Source organism: Papio anubis, chromosome 9 (assembly GCF_008728515.1).
Source record: "Papio anubis isolate 15944 chromosome 9, Panubis1.0, whole genome shotgun sequence".
Taxonomy (NCBI): Eukaryota; Metazoa; Chordata; class Mammalia; order Primates; family Cercopithecidae; genus Papio; species Papio anubis.
The window spans coordinates 85,373,541-85,395,176 of record NC_044984.1 but is presented as its reverse complement, the minus strand read 5'-3'; the positions used below and the strand labels follow the sequence as shown (position 1 = coordinate 85,395,176).

The 21,636-nt window shown below is 37.5% G+C and overlaps 2 protein-coding genes and 1 long non-coding RNA gene across 4 annotated transcripts in view; all 3 read left to right on the top strand.

Moving 5' to 3' along the window:
• Positions 1–7,805, top strand: part of EPYC (epiphycan) — a 50,440-nt gene extending 42,635 nt beyond the window's left edge. For both annotated transcript variants that reach the window (XR_004176150.1, XM_031650658.1), the window contains one exon: positions 7,158–7,805. Coding sequence is in view for 1 of the 2 variants with exons in the window: in XM_031650658.1 (XP_031506518.1) it covers positions 7,158–7,328 (171 nt within the window). In the remaining variant the exon portion in view is untranslated. The remainder of the gene's footprint in view (positions 1–7,157) is intronic.
• Positions 7,806–10,049: 2,244 nt separating this feature from the next.
• Positions 10,050–20,145, top strand: LOC110740732. Its single transcript, XR_002515766.2, has 2 exons — positions 10,050–17,209; positions 19,452–20,145. It is a non-coding gene; the product is annotated as an uncharacterized LOC110740732 (long non-coding RNA).
• On the top strand, positions 17,119–18,998 carry CCER1 (coiled-coil glutamate rich protein 1). Its single transcript, XM_003906940.5, has 2 exons — positions 17,119–18,504; positions 18,544–18,998. The coding sequence occupies exons 1-2, from the start codon at positions 17,587–17,589 to the stop codon at positions 18,850–18,852; spliced, it is 1,227 nt and encodes a 408-aa protein (XP_003906989.3). The 5' UTR covers positions 17,119–17,586; the 3' UTR covers positions 18,853–18,998.
• Positions 20,146–21,636: the final 1,491 nt, after the last annotated feature.

Genomic DNA, 21,636 nt, shown 5'->3' with positions numbered 1-21,636 from the left:
GGATCAGATCAGATCGATCAGATCAGATCAGTCAGAGCAGAACTGAAGGAGATAGAGACACAAACCCTCCAAAATCAATGAATCCAGGAGTTGGTTTTGAAAGATCAACAAAATTGACAGACCACTAGCAAGACTAATAAAAGAGAAAAGAAAGAATCAAATGTGTAATTAAAAATGATAAAGGGATATCACCACCCGACCCACAGAAATACAAACTACCATCAGAATACTATAAACACCTCTACATGAAATAAAACTGGAAAACCTAGAAGAAATGGATAATTCCTGGACACTTACACTCTTCAAGACTAAACCAGGAAGAAGTTGAATCCCTGAATAGACAATAGTAGGCTCTGAGAGTGAGGCAATAGTGTAGCCTACCAGCCAAAAAGTCCAGGACCAGATGGATTCACAGCTGAATTCTACCCAGAGGTATAAGGAGGAGTTGGTGCCATTTCAGCTGCAAACTATTCCAATCCAATAGAAAAAGGGAATGCCTCCTAACTCATTTTATAGAGCCAACATCATCCTGATACCAAAGCCTGGCAGAGACACAACAAAAAGAGAATTTTGAATAATATCCTGAAGTGAACATCGATGCAAAATCCTCAATAAAATACTGGCAAACCCAGTTCAACAACACATCAAAAGCTTATCCACCATGATCAAGTGGGCTTCATCCCTGGAATGCACCAAGGCTGGTTCAACACATTACCATAGAATCAATAGAAACTTGCATAATCCCAGCATATAAAGCAAGACCAAGGAACCAAGAACCACAGTGGCCTTCCTTGTAGCAATGTCTCAATAGATGCAGAAAAGGCTTTTGACAAAATTCAACAGCCCTTCATGCTAAAAGCGCTCAATAAATTAGGTATTGATGGGCATTACCTCAAAATAATAAGAGCTATTTGCCAAACCAAACCCACAGCCAATATCATACTGAATGGGCAAAAACTGGAAAAATTCCTTTGAAACTGGCACAAGACAGGGATGCCCTCTCTCACCACTCCTATTCAACATAGTGTTGGAGTTCACAGCTGGGAGCAATTAGAGCCCAGAGAAAGAAATCAGGGGGTATTCAGTTGGGAAAGAAGAGAATCAAACTGTCCTGTTTGCAGATGACATGATTGTATATTTAGAAAACCCCATTGTCTCAGCCCAAAATCTCCTTAAGCTGATAGAAAGCAACTTCAGCAAAGTCTCAGGATACACACAAAATTAATGTGCAAAATCCACAAGCATTCTTATACACCAATAACAAGGAACAAACACAGAGCCAAATCATGAATGAACTTCCATTCTGAAATTGCTTCAAAGGGAATCAAATGCCTGGAATCCAGCTTTACAAGAGGATGTAAAGGGACCTCTTCAAGGAGGGAACTGGAAACCACTGCTCAATTAAATCCAAAGGGGACACAAACAAATGGAAGAACATACCATGCTCATGGATAGGAAGAAAGAATCCAATATCGTGAAAATGGCCACATACTGCCCAAGGTGAGATTTTATAAGATTCAATGCCATCCCCATCCAAGCTACCAATGGAGTTTCTTCACAGAATTGGAAAAAACTGCTTTAAAGTTCATATGGAACCAAAAAGAGCCCATCTTAGAAGACAATCTAAGTCAAAAGGAGCTGGAGGCATCCACACTACCTGACTTCTCCAAACTATACTACAAGGCTACAGTAACCGAAACAGCATGGTACTGAGTACCAAAACAGAGATATAGACCAATGGAACAGAACAGAGTCCTCGAAATAATACCACACATCTACAGCACATCTGATCTTTGACAAGCCACCTGGGAGAGGAAACAAGAAATGGGAAAAGGATTCCCTATTTAATAAATGGTGCTGGGAAAATTGGCTATGCATCAGTAGAAAGCTGAAACTGGATCTTTCCCTTACTCCTTATACGAAAAGAAATTAATTCAAGATGGATTAGAGACTTAAATGTTAGACCTAATACCATATAAAATCCTAGAGGAAAACCTAGAGTAGTACCATTCAGGACATAGGCATGGGGCGAACTTCATGTCTAAAACACCAAAAACAACGGCAGCAAAAGCTAAAATTGACAAATGGGATCTAATTAAACTAAAGAGCTTCTGCACAGCAAAAGAAACTACCATCAGAGTGAACAGGCAACCTACAGAATGGGGAGAAAATTTTTTGCAATCTACTCATCTGACAAAGGGGCTAATATCCAGAACCTACAAAGAACTCCAACAAATTTACAAGAAAAAAAACAAACAACCCATCAAAAAGTGGGCAAAAGGATATGAACAGACATTTCTCAAAGAGGACATTCATACAATAACAGACATATGAAAAAATGCTCATCATCACTGGCCATCAGAGAAATGCACAAATCAAAACCACAATGAGATACCGCTCACACCAGTTAGAATGGCGATCATTAAAAGTCAGGAAACAACAGGTGCTGGAGGATGTGGAGAAATAGGAACACTTTTACACTGTTGGTGGGATTGTAAACTAGTTCAACCATTATGGAAAACTCTGGTATGGCGATTCCTCAGGATCTAGAACTAGATGTACCATATGACCCAACCATCCCATTACCTGGGGATATACCCAAAAGTTATAAATTATGCTGCTATAAAGACACATGCACCGCATTATGTTTATTGCAGCACTATTCTAATAGCAAAGACTTGGAATCAACCCGAAATGTCCATCAGTGACAAGATTGGATTAAGAAAATGTGGCACATATACACCATGGAATACTATGCAGCCATAAAAAGGATGAGTTTGCGTCCTTTGTAGGGACATGGATGCAGCTGGGAAACCACATCATTCTTAGCAAAACTATCACAAGAACAGAAAACCAAACACCGCATGTTCTCACTCATAGGTGAGGAACTGAACAAGCGAGATCACTTGGACTCAGGAAGGGAACACCCCATCACACGGGGAGCCCTATGCATGGGGGAGGGGAGGGAGGGATTGCATTGGGAGTTATACCTGATGTAAATGACGAGTTGATGGGTGCAGCAGACCGCTTATGGCACAAACATACATATGTAACAAACCTGCATGTTATGCACATGTACCCTACAACTTAAAGAATATAATAATAATAAATAAATTAAAAAAAAAAAAAAAAAAAAAAAGGTGATCTACTATACAGGATGGCTGGGAGGATGAATAAAACAATGTTTAAAAAGCATTTAATATAGCTACTGATATAGGACAAATACTCAAATGTAAGTCACAGTTATTAACACCACATATCTATCACACATCAAAGGGAATAGCAGAGATAATAGGCACAAAATATGCATTATTCCTCACTGACACTTTATAATGATAAGAGGGTTAATATATCAGGGTCAATACATAGATGATTATAAACATGAGGCAAAAACTGTCAGAAATGAAAGGAGAAATAGGCAGTTCAATAGTAATGAAATATTCCAACTTCTTGTTTTTATTTTTAAATTTCTTTTTTTTTTTTTTTACAGAAAGGATCTTGCTCTGTCACCCAGGCTAGAATGCAGTAGTATGATCATAGCTTACCACAGCCTCAAACACCTGGGCTCAAGCAATTGTCCTACCCCAGTCTCCTGAGTAGCTAGAACTTTAGGGTGTGAACCATTATGCCTGGCTACTTTTTAAATTTTTTATAGAGACCAGGTCTCACTATATTGCCCAGGCTGGTCTTGAACTCCTGGCCTCAAGTGATCCTCCTGAATCAGCCTCCCAAAGTGCTGGGATTACTGGCATGAGCCACTGCACCTGGCCCCGCTTCAATAGTGGATGGAACAACTATCTATAAGATCACTAAGTAAATAGAAAACTTGGACAACACTGAAAACCAATTTGGTGTAATAGTCATCAACAGAACATTCCACCCAACAATTTCAAAATACACATTTTTCTCAAGTGCACAAAGAACATTTCCCAGGTAGACCACATACTAGACCACAAATCAAGTATTAGTAAATTGAAAATAATTAAAATTATACAAAATATATTTTCTGAGTCCAATGAAATTGCATTAGAAATCAACAAAAAATAAAATTTAAGAAACTCACAAATATGTGGATATGAAACGAAATTTTTCTTAATCACCAATGGGCCAAAATAGAGATCTCAAGAAAGTTAAAAAAAAAAAAATCAGAGATAAATAAAAACAAAAATAAAACATATTGAAATGTACGGATGGAGCTAAAGCAGCACTTAATGGGAAATTTCAGCTGTAAACACATATATTCAAAAAGAAGATCTCAAATCTATAACCTAGCCTTTCACCTTAAGATAATAGAAAAAGTAGAGGAAACTAACCCAAAGTGAGTAGGATAGAAATAATAAAATTTAAAGCAGAATAAGTAAAATATATAATAGAAAAATAATAGAGAAACAAAACTAAAATTTGGTTTTCTAAAAGATCAACAAATTGACGTATTTTTAGCTGAAGTGACCTAGGAAAAAAGTCACAAATTACTAAAATCAGGAATAAGAAAGGGGACATTACTACCAACCTTATAGGAATAAGAAGGATCATAAGGGATTACTATGAACAAATGTAAACCAACAAATTAAATGAACAAATTTCTAGAAAAATGCAAGCTATTGAAATTGACTAAAGAATGGATAATCTGCATAGAGCTATAATAAGCAAATATATTAACTTAGCAATTTAATATCTTCCAAAAAAGACAACCCACTCCCACATGGATTTACTGGTTGACTTTATCAAACATTTAAAGAAGAATTAATAACAATCTTTCACAAACTATTCCAAATAACAACAAAAAAAAGAGAACATTTCCTTCCTAACCCATTCTGTGAAGCCAATGTTACCCAATAACAATACTCGACAAATAGATCACCAGAAAAGGAAACTACAGGCCAATACCCTTTATAAATATTGATGTGAATAGCCTCAACAAAACACAACAAACTGAATTCAACAACATATAGAAAAGATTACACATCACGACCAAGTAAGATTGCAGAAATATAAGAATAGTTTAACACTTAAAAAGCAACCAATGTAATATATTAATAGAATAAAGGGTTAAAAAACATATGATTCTTTCAATAGATGTCAAAAAAGCATTTGACAAAATCCAACACCATTTTATTATAATATTACTAGAAATATAAAACTAGGAATAGAAGGAACTTCTTCAATCCAATAAAGAACATCTATAAGTAACTCAGGCTAACATCATCTTCAATGTAGAAAGACTGAACACTTTCTTCCTAAGAACGGAAACAAGACTAAAATTGTTTGTCTCACCACTTATATTCAGTATTGAGCCTGGCAGTTACAGCTAGGACTATTAGGAAAAATAAATACATAAAATATAATAAATAAATAAATGGTTTCCAAATTGGAAATGAAGTCATTTTTCTATTTTCAGATGAGATGATCTTGCATACGAAAAATCTTAAGGAATCCACTAAAAACTAGTTGAACTAATAAATGAGTTCAGCAATGTGGCAGGTTACAAAATCAATATACAAATATCAATTGTATACAGGATATCTATACACTAGCAATGAACAATCTGAAAAAAAGTTAAGAAAACAATCCTGTTTATAATAGTCACAAAATTTTAAAAGTACCTAAAATAAATTTAACAAAGGCAGTATAAGCTTTGTATACTTAAAGCTACAATACATTGTTGAAATTAAGATCTAAATAAAGAAAAGATATTTCCATATTCATGCATCAGAAGACTTACAACTAAGGTGGAAATGGTTCCCAAATTAATCTATAAATCTTAGGTATAGAAAATCCAAAGGAATCCACTAAAGTATTTGAACTAATAAAAAAGTTCAGCAATGTTACAGGGTATAAAATCAATATAAAATATCAATTATGTTTCAATACACTAACAATGAACAAAAACAGTGAGATACCAACTCATACTCACTTATTTGGCTAAAATAAAAGATATAATTAGAAGCGTTGCTTAAGATGCAGACAAAATCGTAACCCTCATCCATTATTGGTGGAAGTGTAAAATGGTGCACCTACTTTGGAAAACAGTCTGACAGTTCCCCAAAATGTTAGAACATGAAGTTACTATATGACTCTGCAATTCAATGTCTAAGTATATACCCAAGATAACTGAAAGCATATATACATACAAAATTTGTACACAAATGTTAACAGAAGCATATTCATAAGAGGCATAATTTGCATTTGGAAATAATTCAAATTTCCATTAATTGATGAATAAACAAAAATGTGGTATATCAATACAATGAAATACTATTGGACAATAAAAAAGAATGAAGTACCAATACATCCTACAACATGTATGAACTTTGAAAACACAATACTAAGTGAAAGAACTCAGTACCTATATATATATATATATATAATTCCACTTATGTGAAATGTCCAGATAGGAAAATCTATAGAAAAAGAAAACAGATTAGCAGTTGCCAGGGTGGGAGGAGGGGAATGTGTGGTTTTCTTTTGGGAGTGTTGAAAATGCTTTAAAATTAGATAGATGGTTGCAAAGTTCTGTTAATACACTACAAACACTGCACTGTACCATTTAAGTGGGTGAATTTTATGGTATGTGAGATACAGTAAATAAACCTAGGTTTAAAAATCCAGTCCAGGGTCCTGCTTACCTTCTGGATATTTGCTCCCTCCTTCCTTCCCCTCCCTTCAGCCACATTGACTTGAATGTTGAATGCTGAGGGAGGAGCATTCCATGCTAATTCCTCAGGACTCTAAACCTGATGTTATCTTTGCCTAGAATGTTCTTCCCTTGTTTTTGTTTTTTTTTGTTTTTTTTTTTTCACACCTTTTTCTTCTTGTCAATCCATTCTCAGTTCGATTATTACCTCTAAAGATAACTTTTCAGTCATCCTATTTTCTTCACAATACTCATCGTTTTTGGAAATAACTTGTTTTTCTTTTAGTAGTTTTCTCACCTCAAATTGTATTTCTCTTACTGAAGTATAAACTCCTTAAAGATAGGAGCATGTCTATTTCCTAATTTATCCCCATTGCTTAGAAAGTGCTTGGCATATACATTAAGTAATTTTGATTGAGGAAAAGAACAAAAGAATAAAAACAAGGGTGAAGCACAATGGACTGCGCTATCAATCAATAAGGATGTGTTGTATCTTGTCATAATTTATTTTCATCTTTTTTAGAATAACAACATTCTGGAGATGCACGAAGATACATTCTGCAACGTTAAAAATTTGACTTATATTCGTAAGGCACTAGAGGACATTCGATTGGATGGAAACCCTATTAATCTCAGCAAAACTCCTCAAGCATACATGTGTCTGCCTCGTCTGCCTGTTGGGAGCCTTGTCTAATTTCAGATAATGGTTGGCATTAAGATGCCTACTATAAATAAACCATTCTTACTGCTCTCTTCCAAAACAAAACTCAGCATGATACTTTGAGATTGTGTTCTGAGAGATGATATGAGTACATAAAATACAATTTAAAATGCTATAATATAATGAAAATGTAGTAATTTAAGAAAACACCAGAGGAGTTAGGAATAAACCTATAAGATTTACAAAAAGAGCAAAACTAAGTGATAGAAAATATTTCACACATGTTCTTATAGATTGTGTATCACTTGCAAGTTTTAGGAGTTCATATCCTATATAATTTCAAATTAAGTACATAATAAAGTAAAATTTTGAAATGAACACTTTAGGTATTTTTGCCAACATGTAGATGTTTTTAATTAAACTTTTCTCTTCCTTTTTTTTCCACTAAGGCATGTTTATTCCCCTAATCCACTAAAGAGCATGAAGAATAAAAGTATTAGAAAATTATAATGGCCTTGTGAAATAATCATTATAATCGCACCATGCAAATAATCATATTCAACAATAATACACATAACCTCCAGTTGTTGAAATATAACCTTTCATCATCTTAAAAGAGCTGACAACTCATTTTAGATCTTTGATAAACTGGTTAGTTATGTAGTGTATTTCTGTGCCTATAAGAAAAATAAAATATAGAAAATGGAAAATATAGAAGATGATATGATAATCATACTAGGGAAGAAGTTAAGTAATACTTTCTAAGAAGAGTTCATCTTTCTAAAATGTATAATCATAACACAGGAACATACATGGTTCAAAACTGAAAGACAATGAAAGAGTATCCAATGAAAGGTAAGTTTCCTTCCAGCTGCAACACCTCCAGGTCTGCTCCCCAGAAATAATGTTTTCTTGATAATTTTATAAAGATTTCCACAAGAAACAAAAACTTGCATATAAGTAACTTTTTCTTTTTTACACAAATACATATGTGCACATGCTACATGTGCATTTCACCAGAATGTGTGTATTATACATAAAATACACATTTTTAAGTACAGAAAATAAACAGTATTCTGAACTTTGCTTGTTTAGTTAAAAATTATTGCTGGATGATCATTCCATATCAGCACATATAGCTGTACTGATTCTGAAAACCACATATCAGTCCATCACATGGATGCACATTTTTTTCATTTACACCAAACTGCAAAGAATACCCTTGCTTGAACATGAATAAGTTTGTATACATGTGAGAGTACAGGTACTGATAAAATCATGAAAGTAGAATTCTGGGTCAAAGATTATTATTTTAAATTTTAATAAATATTACTAAATTGACCCTCAAAGACAGTATAACCACTTACACTTTCACCAACAGTGTGGGAAAGTACATAATTCTCTAGAACTTCACTAAGATGGTTTAGTAGCAAATCTTTTCATCACTTCATAGTCTATTTCTGAATTAACATATTAAAAAATGAGACAATTAATTGGCAATATACTTCCTCCAGCATTGAAAAACACTAAATATATTTTTCAACTGTATCTTTCAATCAAATATATTTCTGTCTAAATTACTTGAATTTTTCCCCATTGCTCTACACCATTCCTTGTATGTTGCTAAATATAGATCCTACAGTTAAATCAAAAATTTTCAAAATGTAATGACTAGAGAGCATTGCTCTAATATCTTCCACTTTAGGTGCATTAACGTTCCTCTGGTTCAGTTAAAAAGTATAAACACCTCCATGTCTTTAACAACAAAAAAGATCCGTTAATTTGCTTGAGATCTATGGAGAAAAATTAATCATTAATCAAATTTGTATACCCCAAAAGTTGAAAACTTTCAAATAGAATGACCATCTAACCATCAAATGCCACAAACCAGTGACAATTAAAAACTTATTTAGAAGCTTTTCTTTTGGCTTTTTAGATACACTTTGTAATAACTATATGACCATGCAGCAGACTAAAAGTAGAATTGTATCTTAATGTTGTACATATATATTAGATTTCTACTGTGGCCTGACAAAAATTTCCATAAAATTAGCAACTCAAACAACACCTATTTATTATGTCATATTTGTTCTAAATTAGAAGTTCCACAAGACTCACCTAGGTTTTCTACTTAAGATTTCAAAAGACCAAAATCCAGTTGTTCTTCCCCAGGTTCTTGCATGAAAGACATAAAAAGCCCACTTCTGGGCTTATCTGGCTTTTTGGAAGAATTTTTTTTCCTTGCAGTTGTAGGTCCCCAATACCTAGCTGTCAGCCAGAGGCTCCCCACATCTTCTGGATGACGCCCACACTCCTCATTACAAGGCCTCCTCCATTTTCAAAGACATGTCAAATGTCTTTGAAATGGCATGTCAAATCCTCCTTCTACTTTCAATCTCTCTGATTTCCTCATCTCCTACTATCCAGATAAAATTCTCTTCTTTTAAAGTACTCTTTTGGTAGGGGCAAGCCCACTCAGGTAGCCTCCATATGAACTTAAAAAAGGCCAACTGGTTTGGGTTTTTAATTATATCTGCTTTTTTTTTTTTTTTTTTGAGACGGACTCTCGCTCTGTTGACAGGCTAGAGTGCAGTGGTGTGGTTTCGGCTCACTGCAACCTCTGCCTCCCAGGTTCAAGCAATTCTCCTGCCTCAGCCTCTCCAGTAGCTGGGACTACAAGTGTGTGCCACCACATCCAGCTATTTTTTTTTTCTTGTATTTTTAGTAGAGACGGGGTTTCAGTATGTTGGCCAGGATAGTCTAGATCTCCTGAAGTGATCTGCATGCCTCCCAAAGTGTTGGGATTAAAGGTGTGACCCACCACACCCGGCCCTGTAATTGTTTTTTAACAATACCTAGAAGAATGTTTGAATAACCAGAAGGCAGGAATCTCAGAGACCTATCTTTAAAATTCTACCTAACACAATCTGCAAATCCTAGTAGTATAAGCAAATGGTGATTCACCACAGATAATGACCTTCTTTCTCTACTCTTAAATCCTCCTAGAAACACATAAAAAATAGTGATGATAGCAGTCATCACTGGGAATAATAAGGAAATATTAGTAACATTTAATGAAAGCTTTTTATTATTGTATCTCTGGGATGGAATAGTTACCCTTTGATGATGTCTCTATGTGGACAAAGAAATACACAATGTCACTGACTTTTTAATTTCTGCTATGCCAGTGAGGTAGCCAAGTGGATGATTTCGTTTTGATTCATTTGTTATAGTTTAAGAAAAAGAATTGCAATGATTCTTAGAAAAATTCAGTTATTTTAAACATGTAGACATATTTTTAGACAAAACTACATTCTAATGTTACTTTTGCTTGCATTTGTGGGAAATATAAATGAAAGTAATAAGAGAGAAAGAAAAATCATTTGCTATATCTTATTGTGTATGCATTTTAATGAGGTTAAATGATTAACATTGTCAGTAGACAAACTTGTGGCTCCCAGAGTGTCCATACAGCCACAGGACAACTTTGCTCAACTCTTATTAAAAAAGAAATAAGAGCTACACAACATCACTGCTATGAAATAGAAGAAGCCACATAAGAGTACACCTTAGAGGATAGTGTCAGAATATCATTTTTAGGCCTGGTGTTTAACTTTGAAGCATATTAAATGTAGTTTTAAAGTTAATTCATGTATACACATGTTGTTATAATAGCAACCAACTAGAGGATACAAACTATATGCCAGGCATCTACTAAGGTGTTCAGCATGTATTAATTCACAATATCCTAGGAGCTGGAGACAATCACTATTCCAAGTCACAAATCAGAGAAGAGAGATTAAATAATTTGGCCTGGATCAACAGCCGACTCCTAAATCCTGTGCTATTTGACTCCATTGTTGCACCTCAAGTACCACAGACATGCCTTTTTCCAGTTTTATAAAATAAAGAAAATGGTGTACAGGCTGGACAAAGATGCAAAGATCAGCACCGGCTTTTTGTATGCAACAGTGACTTCCCACTGGTCTAGTGCCTTATTTCAAGCACCATGGAGAGACCATTTCCTGAGGCCAGAGTAGTCCTCCAAATACTTCAGCCTGTGGAAAATCAGCAAAAAGACGGACTGAGATACTTAGTGCCATCAGGGTAAGAGGAGACTCCCAGCAGACAGTACTGACTTATTCATTAGGTACAGTAGGCACAGTGCCCACAGCTTGCAAGAGTCTTTGGAACATATGAAAATATTTAGTTTCTTTTAAAATAAAGAGAACGTGGTAATAATAATGTATGTGCAATAATCAGTGAAACCTAGATTATATTCTTTTCTGTCGCAATAAGCCATAAAATAGAGTTTAACTAATTTTTTATGAAGAAAGGGGTCCATGGAAGTCTTAATGAGGTCCTGCCTACAAGAACATTATTGATGATAACAGATTTCCCCCACAAATGGCATAGAATAACTTTCTGTCCTCACAGCCTACTCAGCATACAATTACTACAGAATCTGGGGGAAGATGAGTCTTTAGCAAGAAATAAAATGAAATAAATAAAATAAAATACTGGGATAAAAAGGGCAATATTATACAAATGTTATGGTGCTAGCCAACATTCTCACAGGCATTATGACTGCCTCCCAATAAGGTTGCTTTGCAGATATAGTTTTACATGAACCCTAAGACAAAGTGCTTACTATAACTCTTAAAATGTGATGATAATATTTTAGTGATGCTGCTAAATGTATCATATTTAAGTGGCCATTTCAAATACCTCACATTCTTATTTGAAAACTCTAAATTTAAAACTGACTTCTGATTAAAACATATTTTTAAGTATCAAATTGCTTTCTTTTCCTATTCAGTTGTTATATATGTTTATTTTTCTCTAAACATTACAGGTTAATTTGCCAAGAAAAAAATGAACACTGCATCCTACTGCCCCAGAATACATTATACTTTAAAACTACTTATAAGCAAACATGACCAGGCTAACAATTCCCATCTAAGTATTTCTGAGTGTTCAGATTTTTCAGATGTGATAACTACAACATGCTGTGTTAATCCTCTGCAAATCTTGAACTGTTATAGGATCAATAATAACTTCAAAAGGTGGTAGCAAATAATACCTACACATAGTGCTATGATTTGTAAAACTGGCATTTCTTATTTCTCTGAATCTATAGAAACATTGTCTTTGTCATCACAAAGTTAACTCCCTCTTCAAAATTTGCTTAAAATGACTCGAGGATTTATAAATGGAAAAAAACCACAATGGTGTTCCCTGATGCACAACACACCTCAAAAATCTGCAAACTAACCCCAAAATTTCCCAAATTGTTAAGAGAAAGCAATATGTCCCTTTGAATCTCTATCCCACCTTTGAAAAGCTAGAAAGGCTTAATACTTTGTACTCAGACTTTGTGACCACAAGATGGCGTTGACCCTTTGGTTTTAAAATCCTGTTGCGTGGATGTCAGCAATAGGAAAAGGCAAGCCTGACAGAACATATATTTTTAAGCATCAAATTGTTTTTTCTTCTATTCAATGGCTATATATGTTTATTTTTCTCTAAATATTACAGGTTATTTGCCAAGAAAAAAATGAACACTGCATACTACTGCTGCAGAATACATTATACTTTAAAACTACTTTACTTTAAAACATGCATTCTATTTTTGTATCACATAGCACTGTATTAGTGACATAGATGGATCTAAAAAATATTTGTTGAATTTAATTTATCTGACTGGATTGGGCATATACAACTTCTCTCTGAAGAATTTTATTTACAAGTTTAATTGGCAAAGGTTTGCTTTTTCAAAGTCAATTGAAAAATGCTAAAGTATAATAAATAAAAGCACCCAATTCTACGCACAAGAATAAAAGGTAATTAATATTGCAACCTGGAATTGTTTAAAAGTTGAATTTATGATAAAACACAAAAATGAGGTGTTTACTTCTCAGTTTGTTTTGTATAGGAACTGTTGCTGACTATATTTTGAATGAGCTACTACTGCCATCAAGTGTTAGAACTCTTCATTTCAAGTCACACAAATGCACAAAAACCAACACCAAAATTGCAATATGTTTTCAACTTAAAAACGTAATGCTCTGCACAACATAAAACATAGCAGAACCTACGCCCCAACCCCTCCACACTGCGTGTCCACGGGGACCTGGGTCTTGCTTCTAACCCACAGAGGATGGCAGAGGTGATAGAAAGCCAAGGATTATGTCAAGGCAAGAATGTCAAGGCCAGGATTATGATAAACAGCCACACATTTTCACACACACACGTGTATATGTCTGTATTTACATCTGCAACTTTCCATCTTGCTAGGAGAAACTACGGAGATTATCTTTGCCAGTTTGATGATGTGAGCAGCCCTGCTGAGGAAGCCCACAGTTCTTGCTGTGGGCAGTGTCTAAACTGCCCTTAGCCTCTAAGACTAGTGGGTGGCCTCAAGTCCTAAAGGTGGCCTCCAGCCAACAGACAGCTAAAAGGCAGGGCCATCAGTCTTAGAGCCACAGGGAATAAATTCTGCCAATGCCATAAATGATCTTAGGTGTGAATTTTTCTGAGTTGAGTACATCAACGAGAACTCAAACCATTCAAAACCTTAATTGCAGCCTGTAGTAGTCTGTTCTCAAGCTGCTAGTAAAGACATACCCGTAACCGCATAATTTATAAAGAAAAAGAGGTTTAATGGACTCACAGTTCTACTCAGCTGGGGAGGCCTCACACTTATGGCAGAAGGTAAAGGAGGAGCAAAATCACGTCTTACATGGCAGCAGGCAAGAGAGAATGTGAAGCAAGCGAAAGGTGTTTCCCTTAGAATACCATCAGATCTCGTGAGACTTATTCACTACCATGAGAACATTATGGGGAAACCACCCTCATGATTCAATTATCTCCCACCGGGTCCTTCCCATAACATGTGGGAATTATGGGAGTTACAATTCAAGATGAGATTTGGGTAGGGACACAGCCAAACCATATCACAGCCTGTTGAACCCCCAGACAGAGGATCCACTAAGCTATTCCTGGACTCCTGACTCCTGAAAACCTTGAGATAATAAATGTATCTTGTTTTAGGTAACCAAGGTTGTGGTCATTTGTTATGCAGCAACAGAAAACTAATACAATATTCAATAACAGGATGAATGTGTTATATTCAATATTGAATCAGAATATTTCATTTCATGGTACTGAAAGAATATGGGTCAATTAAAAATGTGTTCTTACATTGGTCAACAGGTACAAAGTTACAGGTAGGGAGAAGGAGTAAGTTTGGTGTTCTAATGCACATCAAGGTGACTACAATGAACACTAATGTCTTGTGTATTTCAAAATAGCCATGAGAGGATTTTAAATTCTCACCAAAATTAAATGACAAATACTTGAAGTAATATACTAATTAGCCTAATTTCATCATTCCATAAAGTATATATGTATGGAAACATCACATGGTTATATATATATACACACACACAATCATTTGTCATTAAAAAAACTATAAAAGTGTGTCTTTAAAAATTAAATAAATGTCTGACTTTTTAACATGCTTCAGTGGTAAATTTTCTTGGACAATTTACCAGTACATTCAAAACTTGTATTATAAGTCCAATCTTTGTAAAACTAAAATCATAATCAAAATAATAAATTGCTGCTTCTCTTAAGAAAATTTGGGCAAGGCAATAACGTGTCAATGCTTTTTAGTAGGGAGAATAAATATTCTCACCATGCAAAAAGTATATAATGCCAAGGTTAGCTGTATAATGGTCACATCAACTGATCAAAAAATGATGTCCTTAATTACCTGTAAAATGAGTTAACCATCTATTTTAAAACAAAAAGAAACCGATTGGGATTCCAATACAGCAACATGGTCCATCTGTAATGCTCTCAATTAAAACCCATTTTTGCATGACACATAGGTCCTTAGAAAAAATAAATCTGGGCTCTCACCATTCAATTTTGAGTAAGCAGAGCAGGGTCAGAAAAACTGCCAAAGGTGAGTCCATATCTAGAAAGGGATACTGCAGGCTAAACATGTCAGCATTCTGTACTTTTGAGTCAAATAGGCTTGTCCTCAGCAAACCCCAGAGCAAACGAAATTAAATGAAGCCTGTGGATTCTACAGGTCTCAGGGCAAATGTTGGAGTCCTGATCCAAAACCCCCTACACTGTTCTCTGTTTTCAGCCAGGAATGCATAAATGACCTTTGCTAGCGTCAGGGCTTTCACACATTCTGCTTTTCTGGCATTTAATGGAGCCTTATATAGACCGAAGTTCCCAGCGGGCAGTGTTCCATTTTGTGCAATTCCACTCAGCACAGAAAAGTAATAAAGGGATATACACTGAGACGGTTTTCTCTAGGATCAAGTATGGTAGCACTTTCCTTGACGTTTTACAAAGAAGGACAAGAAAAGGACACAAGCCAGGGTCGGGATGCCTATTTTTACATCAAGCACAAGTGTCTTTACATGTACGATATCACCTCTTTTGTAAGTCATTAAGTATTTAAATATAAGGATGACGGTTAACAGTTACTGAGTACTTACAGGGTACCTGCACTAAGTGCTTTAAGGAATTACAGTAAGTCCCTCACTTTGCATCATAGGTTCTTGGAAACTGCTACTTTTAAATGAAAAGACATATAATGAAAGGTGGTTTTGTTATGGTTGTTGTTTTGCCTCAGCAATGTTATAAGGAAATGATATTGAGCAAAACATTATTAGAGGACCTGCTATATGCATTTAACTCTTTACACAACTGTATGGAAAAGGTAGTATAATCGTGGTATGGGTAAGGAAACTGAGGCTTACAGAGATTAATAATTGGTGCGTTGAAGTTGAACCCCATTTATTTAAATTAAAACCCATATGCTTAACCACAGTGCTTTAAAGGCTTCCTGTGTACAGACTGTATGGTCAGTGAAGGGACAAAAGGAAAAACAATCTGAATATTCCTCTTCCCAAGGACAAACCTGTGGTATTCATCCTGGTAATAATAATATTTGTTTAATTGAGGTACATATGTATGGCATATTACCAATAACAAAGTACCTTCCCAAATGCATGTCATTTAGTTATCACAAGGGTCCTACTGGTGGTTTGGTAGAACATACAGCAATGCCATTAAGAATCTAACTTTAGGATCAAACAGGCTTAGGCTTAAATAGTAGCCCGAAAATGTATTAGCCCCACAACCATGGGGAAATTAACCCCTCAGTTCCCTCATCTGTGACAGGTGATAAGATACGCCTACTTCTCAGGGTAGATGACAGGATTATGTGTCAGGAAGCACATGCAATAATAAATGTTTGTGGCCTTGTTTTATGTATTACGAATTCCATTTCCCCGGAGTAAGAAGAGTTGGCACCGGCCAGAAGGTAGGAGGTTGGGCCAAGTTTTCTTTCTCCAGTAATTTTCCATTAATTTTCCATTAATACAAAAGAGGTGATATAGTACATGTAAAGACAATTGTGCTTGATGTAAAAATAGGCATCCCTACCCTGGCTTGTGTCATTTTACCCTCCAAAGGTGTAGAATGTGGGGTTTTCAAAACTCAAGTTCTCCCGCCCCCACCGGGTTCAGATGAAGGCCCATCTTCTAAACCCCTGTCTCAAGGTGACACAAAGCTTTCGGATAAACTGCCTCCAGACGTGCTTGAATTGCGCAGCACAAACCCAGCCTGAGTCCCTCTTCGCCTCCCCCAAACGCTACGTCACAAGCCCCCTGCGAATGTTCACCTAGAGCCTGGTTCCAGTCAGAACCCGGTCTTGCACACAGGGAGGACGATTTCGACCCCAATTGGCTGTTGCCCTGGGCGACCAAGAACGCGGTGGGCACGCGGGAGACCACAGCCAGTATTTAAAGGCTGCCGCTGCCCTCGCCACCCCAGTCCTGCCAGGACGGCGACAGTGAAGCACCTGGGTTGAGAGGTAGCAGCAGGTAACTGCGCAACCCCTGCCTCCCCCGGCCCCAGCCCGTGCCTCAGCAGAGCCGGGTGTGGGGGGGACCCGGGAGTGGGTCTCACTGCGTGTCGCCTGCCAACACCTTCCTCCCCCACCATCCTTACCCAGCCCCAGTCCCACCCAGCACACCTGGGCGAGACAACCCAGGTGCGAAGGACAAGCGATTACTACCGAAGAGCTCGCAAACCAGGAAGAGAGCGGCCTCCTGGAGAGAAAACGTGATCCCAGGGGTAGACACGTGGCACTGCGTGGAGAGACAGGGTGACGAGACGAGGCTCTTCTGACCGTCCTATCTGGCAAAACTTGACAGCTTCTGGGTCGCTACCATCTAGACCTCTCAGAGCTCCCCGAACAATGACTCAGACCCTCGACACAAGGGAAGACCCTCTGAACCTGGGCGGCGGTGGCTGGGCACACTCGGCCTCCTTGAGCTCCTGGTCGTCCTGCCATCGAAGGCGCCAGGGCGCTCCAGTGTACAATAGGCCGCACCGCTATAGCCCCAAGACCGAGTATGGGCCCCCAAGGAAGCAGCCGAAGCAACAGCACGGCCCGGGCTTTTGGTTCCAACCACCCGTGTGCTTTAACTGGGGGTGCTGGGGAGGGCCCTGGCGCCCACCCCCTCCAGGATTCCGGAAGTTCCATTGCCCAGTGCAAGTGTTTCGGGTGTATGGCCTGCACCCTCTCTGCTTTTGCTGCTGCTCCTGCTGGAACGGGTCCTGGAACCCTAGCTGGGCGAGGCCCCCAGGCAGGAAGAAGCGCTGGGGCCGCAGGGGTCGCGGCCTGCGCCACCACCCTCGCCGCTCCTCCCCGCGGAGCCCGCCAGCGAATGTGAGCACGCTGCCGCGGCCAGTCAAGCTGTACGAGTGGAGAGAGCCTGGCATGCGAGCGCCGCCCAACACCACCCAATTCATCATGAACCAGATCTACGAGGACATGCGGCAGCAGGAGAAGCTGGAGCGTCAGCAGGAGGCGCTGAGGGCGCAGAAGGCCCCGGTGAGCGGCGAGGCCTCCCCGGCCAGATCCTCCGGAAACGACGCGCCCCCTGGCGGCAGCGAGGAAACCTGGGGACTGCAGGAAGCTCTGTATGGCTTTGTGCAGAATCCCTCTCTAGCATTCAGTCCTAAACCAGAGGAAAACCAGTCTCTTGCCCCGTTGCTGGTGGAGGAAGAGGAGAAGAAAACTGATGATGAGGAGGAGTATGACCAGGAGGTGTGTGATGGAAAGGAGGTGAGCGAGGAGGAGGAAGAAGAGGTTGAAGATGAGGAAGAAGAGGTCGAAGATGAGGAAGAAGAGGTGGAAGATGAGGAAGAGGTCAAAGATGAGGAGGAGGAAGAGGTCGAAGAGGCTGAATATGTGGAGGAGGAGGAGGAGGAGGAGGAGGAGGAGGAGGAGGAGGAGGAGGAGGAAGAGGAGGAGGTAGAAGGGGAAGAGGAGGTCCTGGAGGAGAACGAGCAGAGAGGGGAAGAATTTCATTTGCCTCTGGAAATGCCTTTATCAATCTTCGTAGAGGCTGAAGAAAAGAGAGAGAACTTTATAAGCTGCACTTTTTTAAACCCAGAGCAGATAATTCCCAAAGTGCCACAGGAATCCCTGTTCACTGCACAGGACTTTAACTGTTAGACATCAGAAAAGGGATTGAGGAAAGGGATGGAACTGATTTGAGGCTAAACTGGATTAGCAATTTATTAAAAACTGATTAAAAAGTGAGTTCCATTAATAAACAGATGTAAACACCTTCTTTGGCCCTTATAAAATGCTTAAAATTTGATGCGTATGTGTATGACTATGGGTGGTGGTGGGGGAGCTTTCAAATATAATTTTACTGGAACTGATTAAAGGCCAAGTATTTTATTACTACCATTAGAATATTTTCACTTGGTGTTTTCCCCTCTAGAAAACAAAGTTGCTGTTTTTTTAAAAAATCTATAAATGTTGAAAAAGCGTTTGTTTTTGAACAAATTTATACAACTTAGCCACTTAATGAACTTGGCATGAAGAGATAGTTTGTTACATGCATAAGAAAGCACATTCTAACGCTACTGAATGTTCACCAGTGCTCTTAACATAACTGAAGTCATTTTCAATCCCTGTATTTTTTTTCAACAATATTTTACCTCGTAGATTTTTCCACCATCAGAGTTCATTTTTGAGGGTTGTATTTTGTTAACCCCATTTGCAGTCTCTTGTGGCATCTCTTATTGATATTCCTTGTTCCACAGTGCTATGGATCTTCCTCAGAAAAACATGAAGTTGCTTCTGTGGAACTGGTTATCTGCCATGGCCTCAACAATCCATAATCCAGTCATGGAGAGGATTCCCCATGGTCAGAAGTCAACTTGCACATCTAGTTAAAGTCCAAGGTAACTGCAAACAATGGAACATAGCTTAGGTTTTGAAGCCTCTTTATTGGATAGAGTCTTTATCCTAAGTTCTGAGGAGCCATAAAAAATGTTTTGCAGAATAGATTTTTTTAGAGAAAAAGATTATTGACCTTTTGGGGGTGGAATATCTTATTTCATTTTTCAATTTGTCTTTGTTATAAAGGAGAGTAAAAGATGTGTAAGCGTGAGTCTGTGTGAGCTGGTTTCTGATGTCTAAACAGCAATTACTTATGGAGAATACATCATTCAAAATAATAGCTTTTGTTCAAACATTTTTAGGAAGTAATAATACATTTCTTCCTGGACAGTTGATAAAAGTTCCATCCATAGCATATTTCCAGAATATCCCTAGATGATGAATTTAAACATACCTTCTCAGAAATTACATCTTTTGACTTTGAACCACAAGTTAGCATTTATTTGTTGAAGAGAAGAATGTGTGGTGATGTTTTACCTGAATGTTGATTGTTACTGATATATCGCAGTTTTCAAGGTGATAAACTTAAGTTATTAAATAATAAAAAGTATTAAATAAAAGTACCTTGCCTCTCATTTCTCATTATTTAAATATCACAAATCCATGCAGCTATGCTTCAGTGGTCAAAAGGATGAATAGAAGAAAGGGGCAAAAACTTAGGAATTTTAAAATTACACCAAACATTCCAAATTGCAGTGGTGAATAACCAAAACTCTAAGAAATCTTTACTTTCTACAAGATGTAATTTCTGAATGACCTATAAAATTAAAAGTAGCCATCCCTATGTGTTTTACTGTTCTAATACATATATGCAGAGGGAAATCAAGAATCCAGCTCCTGAAGCTAGGTAATAAATCCATGCAAGTCATAACCCATAAATACTTTACTCACGACACTTAATCAAAAGGTCAAACTTAGGTATATTCTCACTGGAGAAGACTTTTTTCATTTAGGATTGAATTTATTCACAATCCCATCTGGATATTTCTCCATTTCTTCCTGCGAAATATTTTAAATTTGAGAATTCACAACATATTAATAGCCTTCATATGCAAAAGTGTTATTCACTAGTTATTTTAAGGGACGTAAACATATGCAATGCCTCAGGAGTCTACATTCTTGCTCATGAACCATTATTCAACAAATATTGAACTACTGGAGGCCAAGCAAAATGAGTTAGATGGATTGCTCATTGCAAGTGGTCTGAAGGAAATGTACCACTATAAAAACATAGATCACTAACGAACCCAGGAGTAAGGCTGAGGCTGTTTATTGTGGGCAGAGGGACCCCTAAGTCCAAAGGCCAAGAGCTGAGAGGAGCTTGATGCCTTTGAGGAACTGAGGATAGAAAGACCAGCATGTCTGGAAGCAACGGCCAATGACAAGTGAGAGAAGGGTGCAGAAACCATATTATCTACTCACTTTTATGCCATCCGTATCTTCTGAAATAGAGACCAGCAGAACATAATGAGAGGAAAAAACTATTAGTCATTGATGATTCTCTACCTGACCTTTTTTTCCTTTTAATAATTAGCCAGATACTGTGATGCTTGCTTTACTAATCCTGACGGGTAATATGAAATAATTAACCCATGTTAGGGGTTGAAGGGATTGGTCATCCAGGAACACTCACCATTCTAACCACCCACTATCATGTAATGAGGGGGATATTAGGGTTTCCTGCTCAGCATGATTGGAGCACCACAGTTCTCAACTCCCATGGAGAGCCTCTTGCAAAATTTATTCAGTAAAACTTGATGATCCCATAGCCTTTACAGTGTATGGCTCTGAAAAACCCAGTCTTTAGTTTTAGAGGTATGTGTACACTTGAAGAGAAAATACAATTTTCCAAAATAAATTCATTATTATTAAAATCATTTCAAACTTTGTCAGGTGAACACAGTGAGGATGAAGTGCCTGTTAGGCATTTCTCTCAAGAATGGAGCTATTTTGCCAATTGTCAGAAAAATAATATTATAAATCATAAGACATGATTATAGGGCTTGGACTTGATAAGCATCTTTGCTGTCTATTTTGAGGTTTTGT

Bases quoted from the DNA above. Each gene is read 5' to 3' on its own strand.
- CCER1 (XM_003906940.5), top strand. From the start codon at position 17,587: ATGACTCAGACCCTCGACACAAGGGAAGACCCTCTGAACCTGGGCGGC. The intron at 18,505-18,543 runs GTCGAAGATGAG...GATGAGGAAGAG, and splicing joins TTGAAGATGAGGAAGAAGAG to GTCAAAGATGAGGAGGAGGA.